This window comes from Herpailurus yagouaroundi, unplaced genomic scaffold, assembly GCF_014898765.1.
Source record: "Herpailurus yagouaroundi ecotype Mexico unplaced genomic scaffold, PumYag 28, whole genome shotgun sequence".
Classification (NCBI taxonomy): Eukaryota; Metazoa; Chordata; class Mammalia; order Carnivora; family Felidae; genus Herpailurus; species Herpailurus yagouaroundi.
The window spans coordinates 124,094,536-124,111,697 of record NW_024412376.1 but is presented as its reverse complement, the minus strand read 5'-3'; the positions used below and the strand labels follow the sequence as shown (position 1 = coordinate 124,111,697).

Below are 17,162 nucleotides of genomic sequence, written 5' to 3'. Positions count from 1 at the left end.
TTATACACATTCCCAACATCCTAATACAACTATTCGTTTTCGTGTATGACCTACCTTCTTCATCAATACATACACACATTTGTATTAGTATGGTTGTTTGCAATCACAGCTATGTATTTTACAGTCAGCTTTTTATCACTTAATCTAGTTTCAGTCATCAGAACCTGGCATTCCGTGTTTCCACAGTCTGCATGCTAATGAGCATGGCAATGTCTGCATGCTATTACAAATGTGTATTGTACAATAATTTAAATATTCTAAACTAGGACACTCAGGGTTGTTTCCATTTTTCATTGAAAATAATGCAGCAGTGCAGGCTTGCAATTCTTTGAATGATGTTGAATCATACTTTGGGCTTACTTAAGTCCAATTAGGGACTGAGGACTACTCAGGAGGGCCAGCGTAACCCCGCCCCAGGGCCGAGTCCTGGGCGCACGGCCCCGCCCCGCGCTGCGTCACCGACGTCCCGCCTAGCTGAGACAGGCACGCAGCGCGGGAGCGGCCGCTGGGGCGCGGGCGCGCGGTTCGGGCCCTGGGAGCGGGGAAGCCCGGCGCTCGGGCTATGGCTCCCTGGGCGGGGGTCGAGCTCTCGGCGCTGAACCCGCTGCGCGCTCTGTGGCTCGCGCTGACCGCCGCTTTCCTGCTGACCCTGGTGCTGCAGCTCGTGCCGGCCGGCCTGGTCCCCGGCTGCGCGCTCTTCCAGGACCTGATCCGCTATGGGAAAACCAAGCGTGAGGAGCCGTCGCGCTCGGCCGCCTGCCGGGTCTTTGATGTCCCCAAGAGGTAACCGCGCCCCGGCTGAGCCCGGGATACCGAGGCGCGGGGAGCCCGGAGCGCCCGGCTCGGGCAGCCGGCAGGGGGCAGCAGAGGCGGACGCGGGGCCGGCGCTGACCAGGCCAGGAAGGCCTTGACGCCGGGCGCAGCGCTGCCCCGGCTGGGCTGCCAGGCACTGCCGCCTCCGCGTTGTGGCCCAAGGTGGCGGAATGCCCCCAGGGCCGGTGGACAGCAAAGATGGTGAGCCGCTCGGCAATGTGAGCTTGGAGCCGCACGAGTCTTTCCCTGGGAGGAAATGGCAGCGCTTCCGATGTAGGCCTGGTCTTTGGCTGTGCCCCCAGGTGCACAGGCGGCAGGTTAAATCCTTTTGGCCCCAAATTCTCCTTTCTCCCCCTCGCCTGCACTCTAGGGGTTTATAATCTAACTTGAGGTCACCGGAACTCTCTTGTGGACTCGAAGGCAGGCCAGCCCTTCACGCCTGTTTCCCCCGTTTGTCTCTCTGACCCCCAAAGTCAGGACAAGGGGCCAGACGCTGGTCACCACAAGGGCGCCACCTCCTTTGGCCGCACCGACCCTCCTACCTGGCATCTTGGCGGGTGCCCCTGGGGAAGAATGTGGCCCAAGAGTGCACATTTTCGGCAAGCCCGATCCCGAAGCTTTGACTTTCAACCGATTTTATAACCAAGAAAGATGAAATCGTTAGGGCTTACATAGAATTCTTTCAGAAATTGTAAAGACTTGTTATAATTTGCATTTGTTGGGCGGGTGGGAGGGTGTTGTTTGGTTTTTTTACTCTGAATTCAGAACATAGCTGGGAAGAGCCAGCCAAACGCTTCGGAAAATAGCAGTGGCTTTTCTGTCTTTAAGGTGCATCTTAAGTTGATATTAAGGAAGTTATGCGGAGGAACGTGATAAGGTTTCTAACGTATTAAAACCCCTGGTTTAATCATTTGAACCTCTCATTGGCAGTGTCCCAGGTCCACAGACAACAATAGGACTAAGTGTAACTTGGTTTCTGAAACATGGATAATCCCCTACTTTTGTCTTTTGGAGAAGGATTCATCAGGTGTTAACACTGAGAAGGAAAAACCAGGTCATTTAGAGGAAGAGTAAAGGGAATGAGGTTCTGGGAAGAGGTAGGAGTATTTAGGACACATTAGTCAAACTTTGTATTTATCAGGGGCTCTTTTTAAGTCAAAATTTAAAATTTTTATTTTTTTTTTTTTTTTTTTTGAGAAAGAGAGCAGGAGGTGGAAATAGGGGCAAAGATCTCACCAGCATGAGATCATGACCTGAGCCGAAACCAGGAGTCCCACACTCAACGAACTGAGCCACCCAAGGCACCCCCCCCCCGCCGTCATCCTATTTTTAATCAAGTTTGATTGCAGTACATTCTTTTCTACTTACTAGCAATGGCATTCCCAGGCTGTCATTTTTTTAATGTTATAAAGTGAAGAAAAACGTTATTTCTTACTGTGAATTCTAACAATTTGTGCTGTGAATTTTGAAAAAGACATTAGTGTCCCTAGATGTAAAGGACACCACATTTCAAATCATTCCTTGCACTCACCTGTTTCTCTGGCTTCTGTACCCTAGCTGTTAGTGCTCAAGCATGTCCTCATATGACAGCTAAGAAACAAACTTGGTACCTTTCCTTTGTTCATTACTACTCTTTGGGTTTGTAATCTCTCCCTTAATTTACACCTTTTTCTTCTTCCAGAATTCTAGAGTAGAACCTCCATGATGTTTTGTTCTCTAAAGTTAGACCAGCATTTCTTTAGTATTGAAGTCCAGGCCAGTAAGGAAAGACAAATATGTCTAGATACTTTATTTAAATATATTTCCTTATGCAAAGTTTAAATATTCTTAAAAGTGAAAATAAACCTGTAATTTTTACACCAAGGAAGAGACAGCTATAAATCACATTTCTGCATCTAAAATAGTGCTTAGGAAGGGTGCCTGGGTGGCTCAGTTGGTTAAGCACCCGACTTCGGCTCAAGTCATGTTCAAGCCCCGCATTGGGCTCTGTGCTGACAGCTCAAAGGCTGGAGCCTGCTTCACATTCTGTGTCTCCGTCTCTATCTGCCCCTCCCCTGCTGACTCTCTCTGTCTCTCAAAAATAAATATATGTTAAAGAATTTTTTTTTAAATAGTGCTTAGGTAATTTTGTTCGGGGTTATTTTTTCCAAAGGAGGCCAGAATAAAACCTTAAATCAGTTCATGGCATGTTTGATTCCATTACTGCTGTTGGATAGGGTTTTTTTTCCCTAAAGTGATGGTGCTTTTCTCGTTTTCCTTTTGGTTCATAGATTATTGATTTCCCAGAAAGCCTGAATAAATAGGTGACTCCAACATGAATCACAGTGCTCTTGACTTGTGTAGTGTATATGGAAGTACTTCTTCTAAAATTTCAAAATGGTGTCAAAGCATTGCAGTTGAATTGAGTTCTGGAGGCAGAGAGAATCATCCAGACTTTCCCCCTGGGGTTCAGCAATCCTGGCCAGAGGTCCAGGAGACCTGTGGGCAGAAATTCAAGGCAAACTTGGATTAGAAAAAATTACATCTTTATTTCAGTAACCTCTAGCTGAAATTTAGCATTTCCTTAAAGGTGAATGTAATCAACAAACCACAGTAGAATTAGTAGTACTTGCAATATTGTGACGGGTTTATATGTATGTGTACATATATATATATATATATATACACACACACAATTTTTGAGATCTCAAAATATTATTTTCATCACTATAAGAATGAATCACTGGATATTGTTATTTTATACGTTAATTACAAAAAGTACATATGTTACTATTATCACGAATTTTTTTTAGTAGTTGTGTTACCTATATTTCAATATAATTGGTTTCCTTGGTAATCCCTATGTATTTTGTGATTGAAGCAACATTTTGAGAAGTAGCCAGTAGCCTTTACCAGACTGCCAAAGGAGTCCATGGAAGAAAAATGTTAAGAACCCCTCCTCTAGACTGTAAACTTGCCATAAGTTTACATTTGTCTTTTTTGTTACCATATCCCTGGTACAATGCCTGACAAGTAATGTCCTTGATGACTATGTTTTGAATGAATTTTAAGAAAAAGAGGGTTTAAGTTTAATTGGTTCATTGATTAACTTAACTGCTCACTCCAAGAATAATTTTGGATAAGATACCTTCTCTTTCATTCATTTATTTAACTGGTGTTCATAGAGTACTTCTGCGTCAGGAGCTTTTTAGTTCTTGTAAGATAGATACATATGGTAGATATGTAAACAAATCTTACAAAACAAGCGAGATAATTTCGGATGGTAATAAGTGTTTCAGAGGAAATCCAGCAGGATTATTTGATCATGAGCAAAATTGGGTGGCCGTGGCAGTGACAACACTGGAGAGGATGGTCAGGGAGCGTTGGAGCAGGAGACGAGTTCATTGCAGGAGGCAGGGCTGGCTCACCAGGGCCAGGGAGGAAATTAGATTTTATTCTGAGTGTATGGAAAGCCATTGATGGCTTTAGGATGGAGAAGCAGGCGTGGCATTGTGTGATTCATGTTTTGATAAGGGTGACCGACTAGCCATTGTGTGGAGAAGACTGAATAAGAGGCTGTTATGATGGTCCAGACAAGAGACAGTGGATATGGATTAGATGTTAGCATAACAGCACCCCCTTGTCATATAGGTGGTGATATTAAAGCACTTATCCCAGGGCCAGTCACCTTGTCAGATTGACAGATTACCTTGTCAATGTTTACTAAGCATTAGTTCACTTCCTTAGTTAACCCTATTAACTCCCCTAATTGGGCTTTGGGTCAGTTCCAGCAATCAGTAAATATGTATTATTAGATCCTGCCCCCCTCCCCCCTCAAAACCATCCAGTGGCTTCTAACTCACTCACAAGAAGAGCCCAAGGCCATATATAGTTTGTTCCTACCACCTCATTGTGTCCTGTAGTTACCCCCCCCCCCCCCCCCGCCCCGTGTAGTCCCAGTCCAGTTTTGTGGGCCTCTCTTTTCTACCTCAGGGCCTTTGCAGTGCCTGTTATCTATACCTAGAAAACTTTTTCCCCACACAGTCATACTGTTTATGTCCTCACTTCCTAGAATTCTACTCAAATGTTACCTTCTCAATGAGGTGTGCCTTATCTACCCTGTTGAAAAGTATTTCTACCATCCCAGATAGTCCTTCTTTTCTTTCTGGCTTTAGTTTTCTCAGTGACAGTTATCACCTGCTGGCATGCTATAAAATTTATTTTTGTGTGTGAGTGTAAGTGCCATGAGGACTGGAATTATCTATTGTGTTCATTGCTGTAATCCCAGAACCTAGAGCAGTCCCTGGCTTATATTAAGCACTGAAATAGTTGTTAAAAGGGTGCTTCCTTGGTGCCGAGTCCATAAGGATCACCTTATCCCTGTTCCCGAGGGTTTGGAAAACAGTGCTACAATTAAGCAAATTGCCAAGGGAGGAAAAAGAGGGAGAATGTCTAAAAACAAAGAGTAGAGTTTTTAGATCTATCATTTGAGGCTAAAGCTGCGTCTTTATAAAAATCGAGATTTATCGAGTAGAAGATGTTTCTCATAGAGGGTAATCAGGCAAGCAAAACAGGAGATAGAAGGTACAAAATGCAGGAATAAGAACAGCAGTCTGCCTGTGAATCAGAAACACCACAGCACAAGCAGGGCATAGCAAGATATGGCTTAGCAGCTCATAAACCAATTATAAACGCATTTGAGTGATTGGTTGACTGCAGGCTTGGTATAAATTGGTACATGTGATATAGGGACCTAAAAGCAAGTTCAGGCAGGTCTAGGTTGCACGAATTAGAAGTGCAGTGGTGTGATTTTAACTCCAGTCATCAGAGCTTCTGGAGCTAAATGCTGCCCCTTACTGTGTGACCTTGAATAAGTAACCTAACATCTTAGCCTGCATTTACTCATCCGCCACATGAAGATAACCATATAAACTTTACAGGATTGTTTCCACCTGCTTACCAAAGGGATTTTTTTTTTTTAACTTTAAAAAGAGTAAAAAGAATAAGCCATGCCCTGTGTGTGTATATGTGTGTGCGTGTGGGTGTGTGTTAAAATAGACATGACAAAACACTTAACATTTTAGCCCTTTTCAGGTGTACAGTTCAGTGATTTTAAATACATGCTCATTGTTGTGCAGCCATCACCACTATTAGTCTTCAGAACTTTTCCATCAGCCAGAGAAATTTTTAAAACATAAGTTATTTAGGTCACTCTGCTCAAATGGCTTCCCATCACCCTGAATAAAAGCCCATGTCCTTATGAGACCCTATAGCATATGCTTCTCCCACCTCACCACCGATCCTTCTCCACACAGGTGTCCTTTATTGTTCCTCAGGGCCTTTGTGTTTGTCATTTCTCTGCCTAGAAAATTCTTTGCCCTAGAAGTTCACTGGGGTTGTTCATTCTAGCCAGATGTCACTTCCAGAGAGGCCATCCTTGACCACCTGTGCAGAATGGCCTCCCCTCTGCACCCTCTCTGTCTCCTACCCCAAGATTATGCTAGATATCTATAGGTTCATTTGTTGATCATATGCTGAAAGATAATCAAGGCAGGGACCCAGTGTATTTGCTTCCTGCTGAGTTCCTGGGTCCTAGAACATTCATTGCCTGGCAGCGTTCTAAGTTCTCAATAAATGTCTGTGGAAAAATGAAGTAGGTAGAGTGGCTGGCCCAGAAGATGCTTTTCAGAAGCTAGCCATTCTGAGGAAGGCTGCAGAGCAGGGCTCTGCTGACATTCTGCTCCGCTCTTGTAGCTCAGACCATACCTGCACTCAGTTCTAGGAAGCATGTCTTAGAGACCCTGGAAGGCAACCAAAAGCCAGTGGCTGGGTGGGGGGTGGGGTATTGGAAGTGACACTGATGAACTTTTGATGAAACTAGGCTTTTGAGCCCAGAGAAGATCAGAACTGGGATAGAAGATCAGAACAGGATAGCTCAGCAAGGGCAGATTTGGTGATAGAATTTGTAACAGTAGTTGGGAGAATTAAGTGGGTTGCTATGGAGTGATCAGATTAGATCGGTGTCAGGCTGGGTTGTGGGCATAGTCTGGGGGGCTATGTTCTGGATCATCTGGAAGAAGAGTTGCTGAATTCCATCTAATCCTGTGACTCCAGGTTTATTTACCTTGTCACAGGCTAATGAGACCAGAAGGAGGGGGCTTAGTATGTAAGTGATGCATTAAAGACCAGGGAAGACACTTTTCAGTGTCAGAAATATTTTGAATTCATTTAAATAGAGAAAAATAGAAGTATAGGTCAAGGGACCTCAAAAGAAGGTTAGACCTTTGTGCCCTTAGATGGTTTCAGTAAACCAACACCATCTTTCACATTGAAGTAACATTGCTAATTTCAATTTTTATTGGTCCTGGTTTTATTTGTATTTTGTTTGTGAAGTTGCAATTGATTGCAAAACAGGCACTGTACTTTAGGAGAGCTGTAACCATCAGGAGTCTATACCTAGTTTTATGAGTTAATATCTGTCATGTTAGTATAAAAGTTAGGTCAACACAATTTAGGAAATTTAGGAAAACACTGAATCAGAGGACCTTTAAGATTTCTGGCCAGCTCTGAGAGCTTGTGGTTTTGCAAATCTTGTATAAGAGTTGTATGGCTATTGCAGCAACATTGCTCAGGATTTAGAAACCTTTCACGTTTGGCTTCTGTTGGCACAATCTAGGTTCTCTTTGCCGGGGTCTGGCACCCCCTGTGTTGGAACTTGAGCCATCCCCTAACCCAGAGATAAGAGAGATTGCTAATTGACCATCTGTCTAAGTTTAACGAGGTCAATCATGTTCTTACCGCAGGAAGCCTCTTTGTTCTATGAGTTAACCGGTCCCATCATTTGAAAGGAGATTTTTAAAAAATCTGAATGCCTGCAGGATTCAGGTTCTATTAAAACAACAAAACTATAGGGGCACCTGGGTGGCGCAGTCGGTTAAGCGTCCGACTTCAGCCAGGTCACGATCTCGCGCTCCGTGAGTTCGAGCCCCCGTCAGGCTCTGGGCTGATGGCCCAGAGCCTGGAGCCTGTTTCCGATTCTGTGTCTCCCTCTCTCTCTGCCCCTCCCCCGTTCATGCTCTGTCTCTCTCTGTCCCAAAAATAAATAAAAAACGTTGAAAAAAAAAATTTAAAAAAAACAACAAAACTATACCTTGGGAATGGGGGAAAGAGGTTAGGGAACCTAAAAATAGTATTCCTGCATAATGCTTTAAAGTGGACCTACTCTGATTATTGCCTAACTGGTTTAACCTTGCAGGTATTTTTCTCACTTCTATGTCATCTCAGTGCTGTGGAATGGCTTCCTGCTTTGGCACCTTACTCAGTCTCTGTTCCTGGGAGTGCCTTTTCCATACTGGCTGCATGGTTTGCTCAGAATTCTCGGGGCTGCCCAGTTCCAAGGTATGACTCCCCTGGCTAGTTACAACCATTTCGTCCTGTCCCCGCCTTTCCTGCCTGTAGGGAGCTGTTCTCAGTATTTCACAGCCACCCTCAGGCTTCTCTGTGGGCCTGGGAAGTGGAGGGTGAGGGCAAAAAAAAAGTGTAAGTGGTTTATAGGCAGGTGGCCAAGGGGGTGTCCCCCCATCCTTCACTGAGATCATGGCAGCCCCAGAGTTAGCTCTTCGTCCCTGACTTCCCAGCAAGGGCTGTGCTGTGTGTAGGACAGACCGTTCTCCCTCTGATATTTTTAGTACTACTGATTAATATATACAAAAGTCTTTACAATTCAGTGGAAAAGTTCTTAGGATCCCTCGGGTTTGCCTCAAAACATTTATCATTTGTTTCGCTGAACCAAAATCATATCTCAGAACCCCAGAAATATGACAGGAAATTACTTTTTGATCACCAGTTAAAAAAATGTTTGTTATACTGTAAGCTTTACTTATATAATAACATTGACTGTAAATAGTTTTTGACCAGATGATTACAAAAGAGCCCTTAAATTCACCTCACTTTACTTCTGATAAGGATACCTAGAACGATTTTAAAAATTGGAGGATTTTTAAAGGAATTGAAGGTGAAAACCATATGGTGGTTTCAGTTAATGTCAGGCGGAGGAGGCTGAGGGACAGAATTAGAAACAAATCGTTCTCGCGTTCCCTCTGTCCTTTGTTCCAGCAGCCAAACCAGTGGCTTGGTAGGAACAATCCTTTTCTGTATAACCAGAGGAACTCATTGCAAAAGATGGCAACTGGAAGGGAAGACCTATGCAGATCCCCTTTGGGAGCAGAGGATACCTCAGCAAATCCCACATTGGCCATTAAAACTTCATCTCTTCCTTTGTGTGTGCGTGTGTGCACGTACGACTTTCATTTTAAAAAGTCTAGGTGTTATGCCACTTGAAAACCCAGTTCTTCCCAGTTCTTTTGACAAAGGGGTGAGAGGCAGGTAAGAAGATAGATCTTAAGGGTCAGAGTCTGCTAAAGGTATAATTTTCTTTTTTTTTTTTTTAATCTGGAAAGAAATGCATAATTCCCCCATCTCTGTTCCTGTCCCCTTTTCTGCCTCTCCAGGTGCCTTGGTCTCTTGTCTCCCCTTACTCAGGGATCCCACCAGCTGGGATTGTTAGAGGTCATGTGGGCACTCTTCCGGACTGTCTTCATCTGGCTGGTCGTGCCAGGGACTGGAGATCCACAGTCCTCAGGTTCTGAGTGCACAGACTCCTTCACAGTGACATACATGTAACCTAGAAGGCTTTCACATGATGGAGAGTCAAGAGACCTGAATTTGTCACTAGCCAAATTCCTTAGCTTCGCTTGGCCCACTTCCTCATGACTTAAAAAAAAAAAATAGTAGACCAGATGATTTTTAGGGCCCTCTCCTAGCTCTAATCTTACTTAATACTGTGTTGAATAGTAGGAAACAATCCAACTTTGGATTAGTCCTGGAAAGAAAGATGCTAACATGTTGCATTCTGAATTCTAGGGAGTGAGCTGGCGCTGTCTGCATTCTTAGTGTTAGTATTTCTGTGGCTCCACAGCCTGAGAAGGCTCTTCGAGTGCTTCTATGTCAGTGTCTTCTCCAATGCTGTGATTCACGTTGTGCAGTACTGTTTTGGACTCGTCTACTACGTCCTCATCGGCCTAACTGTGCTGAGCCAAGTGCCAATGGACGGCAGAAATGGTGAGTGGTTCCTGGGGTCTGTTAGCTGAGTCACTGGGCATATGAGGTACTCTTGAGGCAAAGCGCCCCACCAAGCTTTAGGGCAGTTTGAAAGTAGACCTGCTCAACTCACTTTGCATATGAAGAGTTTGGACTCTACTAGTAGCTTGAAAAAGTCAACATGCCCAAGGGTATATACATTAACTGTTACAAAACTGCTGAAACCTGAAAGACACTTACCTAAGCACTAATGCCTGTAAAGATATTAAAGTGCCAAGTGTTCAGGAGGTGCAAGGGTGAAGAATTGGGACATGGGCCTCCCTTGGTGGGAATGGAGTCACTGAACTCATGTGGAGTTAGTCTGGAAGGAAAGAGAGAGTGTGGTCAGGAGTCGGACAGGAAGCAGGGGAACACCCAAGAACAAGAGAAAGGGTCAGCAGAGAATGTTGTCTCACCAAAGCCTCAGTCCCTCTGGTGTGCACGTGTGGAAGGGGAAGGGTGATACAGGATTAAATCTCAGAAAACCAGAGGAGGAACGGGTGGCCTGGGCTCCTGGAGAATAGTTGTGATTTGAAGAGGGAGTAGAAAGCCATTTTAAGCTTAGGTCATTTAGGTCTTAGGACGATTCCAGTTATAACAGAGCTTTTCTTCAAGTGAGGCAGCTTGAGGGGAGAGGACAAAAGCGTACTGTGGTAAATCAGAATTGTGTCTGAGCACTTCCGAGCTCCCACTAGCCAGGAAGAGAGAAGCAAAATCATGGTCTTTGTTTATGAGGAGGAAGTAAAGTATATTTTGGTGGGGGAAGGGAGGCTGAAGATAAAACATTTATGACTATCATTTTGGTAAAAACAGTGCATACTTACTACATAGAACTCAAGTCATTTGGGGTAAATGAAGTTAGTTTTTAGTGCTGAGGCTAACTTTACCCTGGACCCTTGGTATATCCATCTGCCTGGACACTGTAAGGCAGACTATTCATGACTGTTCTGAGTTCACTTCTCCATGTTCCGTAAAGCTGCCCTTTCCATCCTTGTAAATAGAGACCAAAGTCTGATATTTAGAATACTCAGTAAGCTTTCTCCTCAGGTTTGATTTCAGTATCAGAGTAGCCCCTTGAAAATCCTCTCTGTGCTGCTGTGGTATAACCCAAGGCCTTTATGGCTTGAGGACTGATTGTAGAGTACAATTTATTAACAATCTTTCTTAATTCATGAATTATTTATTGGCTCCAGCCGCTCAGCTAGCATCTCTCCATCTGATTCCACTGAACTTAATCAAATCAGCATTTCCCCCCTGAGCTTTCTGCGTTGGCTTTCTTTCATGTGCAGGCCATATCAAGGTTTGAACTATTATCTGTGGTGAACATTACTGGGATTTCCACCCAAAGGAGCTTTCTGAAGCATGTGGCTAACCCACTAGCTTTCAGTCTGTTAGCCTCCATTGGCATTACATATCTCTTCTGGAGTTTCATCTGCTGGCTGGACCACTGTTTTTGCCCTCCCTCCTGTGTGGTAGAAAAGAAAGAAAAGGCAGCTGAGACACCCACAAAAATCACTTTCCAAACACTCATTTCTGAAGCTGTCTTCTTTTTCACCTACTTGTCTTTCAAGAGGTCATATACAGGCTTTGGGGACAATGTGGTGAGAACTGGTTTCAGGAATTCATTGAGAGGGAACACACTGGGGCATTTGCCAGCTGCAAGGCCTGATGGGAATAAGCATGAGCTTAGGACTCAGGGGGGCTTGAATCTGAATTCTGGCTTATTTAACCACTCTGAGCCTCAGAACCTTCATCTGTAATTAGGGACACATCCTGATTTCAGAGGATTTTTGTGAAAGGGAAAGGAAAGAATGTCTGTAAGCTGCCCACACCTTCGTACCTCCTTGTCTTCAAAGTCTGGAGGGTCGGGCGCTGGCTGGCTTAGTCAGTTGGAGCATGCAACTCTTGATCTCAGGGTTGTGAGTTTGAGCCCCACATCGAGATTACTTAAAAATGAAATCTTAAAAAAAAAAAATGTTTAAACTCTAGAGGGTCTTCCTCCAACCACTCTCCATTATACGTTGTATTTTATTTTCTCCAGAGTGCCATCTCTACCTGAACCTGTCTGATTATAGGTTTGTCTACTTGTTTCTGTTTGCCTCTTGCCACTAGAATGTGGATTCATGAGGACTGGGATTTTACCTTACTTATTCACTGCCTTGTGCGAGATGCCAGGCTCAGTAGACAGTCAGTAATTAATGAATAAACAGAGTTAAATACTACACAGATTGGAGCCTCAGCCTTCCACCTGACTCCCCTTCCCCACATTATAATTCCAACGTACTCCTAGAAATCTTTTTTCCTCATAGGTACTTTCTCGGATTCAGAGCAGGTCTTCTAGCAGTGATGTAAACTCTCAAACGCTTGCCTCAGTTTTTAATCCTAGAGTGACTTGCTCTTACAGCTGAATTTAAAACTATTTTTCACATTTTGTTTATTTTTAACTTCTGAAAAGATAACCTTTTAGTTAAATGGCTAAATCTAGTAAACGTTAAGAGTCTATAGTAAACTGTTTATATGGGACAAGTTTTTAAAAGAAATTAACACAGGTAGATATTGGTGGACTCTCATTAGCCCAGCTGTCATCAGCTGAGCCCTGCCTTCAGGTACCCATATGGAATAGTACGATCCTTGGTTCTCTTACCTGAGTCAACTCTGTAGGGGCTCTCTCCAGACTCCAGACCCTCAGGCTCTTCCCCGCAGTCAATGGACAGCTTTGTTTCTTCAGTCAGGTTCCTAACTAGCTTGCCTGCTTCCTGCTGATCACAAGGAAGTCCTTAATTTGCTTTTCTGATGCCAGTCCCAGAAGACCTGAATTCTTCCTGTCTTCTTGGTAGCTGGAGAAGAAAGAGGAAGATGATACTTTTGAGTGTTTCTGCTTCTGAACGAAATCCCTCTAACGTGGTTCTCTCTAATCAGAGATTAGAGGGATACTGTTTGATTTTTCATCTTGCAGTTTACATTTGTCTTTTGAGAAGCCCCATGCTGAGCCTTTACTTCCAGTGATTTTCTTCATTGGCTGGAGCCAGTCAAGTCTGTGTTCTGCATTCAGGGTCTCCCCTGAATAGCTTAAGGCTGCAGCCCAGGGTGGGATTCCTTTAGAAAGTGTTCTCACGGTAGACTATAAGAAATAAGACATAAAACCAGGCTTAGAAATATAAATGCACAGTGGCCTTACCACACAAGAGTATGAGACACCAAGAGTTTGGGCACCTGGGTGGCTCAGTTGGTTGGGTGTCCAGCTCTTGACTTCGGCTCAGATCATGATCTCACAGTTTGTGAGTTCAAGTCCCACCTTGGGCTCTGCACTGGCAGCATAGAGCCTGCTTGGGATTCTCCCTGTCTGTCTGTGCCTCCCAAGCTCACACACTCTCTGTCTCTCTCAAAATAAATAAATTAAAAAAAAATAAAAGAGTAGGAGGCAGAGCTGACCTCTGTGCTTGAAGCGTTTGAAAAGGGAACAGGAGAATGTGTCAATGTGGAGTTCTCTGTCAGGGACCACTGAAGCTGCCCCGGGCTGGAAAGCATACCCCTTTCTTCTCCCCTCTGTCCTTGGTAAATTACATCACGATAATTTTCTAGTCATGAGGAACAGAGCAATCGGATAATTGTGTTCTAACTGTATGATTGTTTAATTCCCTGAGCCTCTGAAATTTTGCATTTTGGCCAATAAGGTAACTCTTTTTTCTGTAGTCTATGTGATAGGGAAAAATCTCTTGATGCAAGCCCGGTGGTTCCATATCCTCGGAATGATGATGTTTATCTGGTCATCTGTCCATCAGTACAAGTGCCATGTCATTCTCGGCAATCTCAGGAAAAATAAAGCAGGTGAGATGTCTTTTAGAGGCACTGCGTGTGGATTTTAACCCTCAGAAGTTAGTTGTCTGTGTTCCTTTATTTTTTTCCTTCCTGCCCTAGTTAATGACTTATCTATCAAATATTCATTTTTTAATGTTTTTTTTATTTTAAGAGAGAAAGAGAGCGTGCCAGCAGGAGGTGCAGAGAGAGAGGGAGACACCGAATGTGAAGCAGGCTCCAGGCTCTGAGCTGTCAGCACAGAGCCCGACACGGGGCTCAAACTCACAAACTATTAGATCATGACGTGAGCCAAAGTCAGACACTTAACTGACTAAGCCACCTAGGCGGCCCTATCAAATATTTATTTTTGGCAAGACACCTCGTCAAAATCTTAATCTTCCCATTTGTAAAATGAGACCATTATGCCAGAAGATCTCCCCCGTCCCATCTAGCCCTGATATTCTGTGATTCTATGCTGTGCCCACATTTTGGGGCCTGCGCTGACGATATGTGCCTAACCAGCATGTGAGTGCTAGTGTTACTTTGCTGAGTTAGTATCATTCCGTCAAAGCAAAAAAACTTGACTTTTAGTTAGCTTGTGTTGACTTACCACAGGTACAGTTTATAATAGGCTTTTGAAGTACTAAAAATGGAATAATCCTATTCATCATTTACCAAGTGCTTATTCTGTGCCGGGCCCTGTTCTTAGTGCTTTACATACAGCTTTACGGTGCTCTCTTGAGGTGGTTCGAGTCTTATCCTCACTTTACAAATGAGGAAACTAAAGATGGTAAGCAACTTTTCTAAAGTTACACAACATGTAAGTGGTGGAGTCAGGATTTGAACTCCTGCACTCTGACTGCAGTCTGAGCTCTTAATTACTGGCTTGGAAGTCTGGTGGAGAAACAGACTTTGTTTGCTTTGTGCTTATTTTCAGTTGATGGTGCAACCTAAGGGTGCAACTTTTTAATACGTAGTAGGTTGACAATGGGAGTGTGACGGGAAGTGGGTTCGCACACAGGTCTGTGATCCTCTTTGTTATTTCATTTCATTTTTTTTTTTAATTTTTTTTTTAACATTTATTTATTTTTGAGACAGAGAGCATGAACAGGGGAGGGTCAGAGAGAGAGGGAGACACAGAATCCGAAACAGGCTCCAGGCTCTGAGCTGTCAGCACAGAGCCCGATGCGGGGCCTGAACTCACAGACCGTGAGATCATGACCCGAGCTGAAGTCGGACGCTCAACCCGATGAGCCACCCAGGTGCCCCTCATTTCATTTTTTTAATGTTTATTTATTTTTGAGAGAGAGAGAGAGCACAAGCAGGGGAGGGGCAGAGAGAGAGGGGGACAGAGAATCTGAAGCAGGCTCTGTTCTGACAGCAGCAAGCCCAATGCAGGGCTCAAACCCACAAACTGCGAGATCATGACCTGAGCCAAAGTGGGTTGCTGAACCGACTGAGCCACCCAGGTGCCCAGTGATCCTCTTTTTAAAATAAGAGTCTTTGTAAATTGCCTGGGGACTGAAGTGGTAAGCTTTCTTTCCACAACTTCATATGTTCAGCAAGTCTTCTGTTTCTGTTTCAGGAGTGGTCATTCACTGTAACCACCGAATCCCTTTCGGAGACTGGTTTGAATACGTTTCTTCCCCTAACTACTTAGCAGAGCTGATGATCTACATTTCCATGGCTGTCACCTTTGGATTCCACAACTTAACTTGGTGGCTAGTGGTGACATATGTTTTCTTCAGCCAGGCCCTGTCTGCTTTGCTCAGTCACAAATTCTACAAAAGCAAATTTGTCTCCTATCCAAAGCATAGGAAAGCTTTCCTACCATTTCTGTTTTAACATAACCCCAGTCACGAAGAAGGCAAACCAGATGACAGGTTCAGTTCCTGAGGACAACAATGTCTAGGGACCAAAGTACAATTTCTGCAGAACTGTTTGAAACTCTGTTTCCTTTATACACCCAAAAGTCTTCACTGAATGAGCAAAGCAATACCCCTCAAGAAAATGAATCTTCAAAGAAGAAATAACTTCTGGCAAACTGGGGAGTGCTGTGTCTGCCGTGTCTGCCTTCCGAGATGCTTTATAAAACCAACCAGCTGCTGAGAAGTAGATGAGCTTCTCCAAGTGCTTCAAAAGCAAAGTAGCCAAGAATGTACAAACAGCTTCACACATGCACATACATCCACAAAGGAAGAGAGAAGACCATCTGTGGCTTTGGTTTTATTAGGGACAAACGAACTGAACTCCATAATAAACAATATAATAAGTGCTCAGTAACTGTTGCATTTCAATAAAAGCAGAAAAGCTTTTGAAAATAACAGTATATCATTTCACACCAACAGATTCAGGGAAAAATGACTTTGTTGGAAATAGTTTATACTTTCACCTGTGGCCACAAATATTTCCAGTTATGTAACCAGCAACAGTGGTTTCCACTCCTCTCCCCCTCAAATCATAGCCTAACAGAAAATTTGAAACTTCTTTTATTTAATACTTTTTTGACATCCCTTTCAAGGAAGTACCTTAAAAGTGAAAGCATCTGAAAATAAAATATTTTTATATTTATGTGTAAAGAGCCTCCATTCATGGACTGACCTTGGCTGCAGATTGCGTAGTGCTATAGCCATGTTCATATGTAGGTATCCAAACTGGATTCGTTGTTTGCTGAGTAACTGTTTAACTGTTTTAATGAGATGAATCTGAAGTTTTTAGGAATAAAGTTTACACTAGTTTATGTTTTAAAAAATACTCATGATTAAACCAAAGGGAAATAAATGCGCGGTTTAAAAGAAAAACAATTGAAAAATAATGCTAATACTACAGCCTGAGCACAGTTTTGCTGCAGCAAAAACTGCACATTTGTGCAACATAAGATTTACTGGCTTAGTGACCAAAGTATTGACTTGATTGCTTTCGTGCAGGTGTCCTAGTCTACTAGCTACTAAAGTTTGGCACTAATGTGTACCTTGCTGTGGGGGAAAGAACCTCATTAACCAGACATGAAATCAAATGCACAGTTTAAGAATGTCCTCCCCACCCTCATCCCTAGAATAGTAAACCAAAGCTGTTAAACCGAGATCTTTCTAATCTGAACTTTCAATACATGCATATGAAAGCACATGCTAAAGTTTTTACAATAATTTCTGCTGTGGCATTTTCTCTCTCATCAATCAAATGCCACTTCAGTCAGCTAATGAGTCTACTCAAATAAGCGACATATTTATTTCATTTATCATTTAGATTTGCCATCCTCAGGACCAGGACTCAGGAACAAAACTTTTTCTACACTGGAAATGTAAAGCATATTGCAGTTGGGTCTTAATTTCCACACAAGTGGCATGGATTTTTAATGGCGAACTCCTTGGGGGAAAAAATGTTTTTTTGCTGTAGCATACCATTTTATACCTAGGTTAGTCTAGGAATTTGGA

General features: G+C 43.4%; 1 protein-coding gene across 2 annotated transcripts; it reads left to right on the top strand.

The window, feature by feature from the left end:
* The first annotated feature begins 483 nt into the window (after nucleotides 1-483).
* Nucleotides 484-16,307, top strand: SRD5A3 (steroid 5 alpha-reductase 3). 2 transcript variants are annotated; one of them, XM_040483284.1, is made up of 5 exons: nucleotides 488-783; nucleotides 8,048-8,190; nucleotides 9,715-9,912; nucleotides 13,624-13,758; nucleotides 15,314-16,307. In XM_040483284.1, the coding sequence occupies exons 1-5, from the start codon at nucleotides 563-565 to the stop codon at nucleotides 15,571-15,573; spliced, it is 957 nt and encodes a 318-aa protein (XP_040339218.1). In that variant the 5' UTR covers nucleotides 488-562; the 3' UTR covers nucleotides 15,574-16,307. The 2 variants fall into 2 exon arrangements, with proteins under 2 accessions (XP_040339226.1, XP_040339218.1); XM_040483292.1 differs by lacking the exon at nucleotides 13,624-13,758 and having other exon boundaries at nucleotides 484-783.
* Nucleotides 16,308-17,162: the final 855 nt, after the last annotated feature.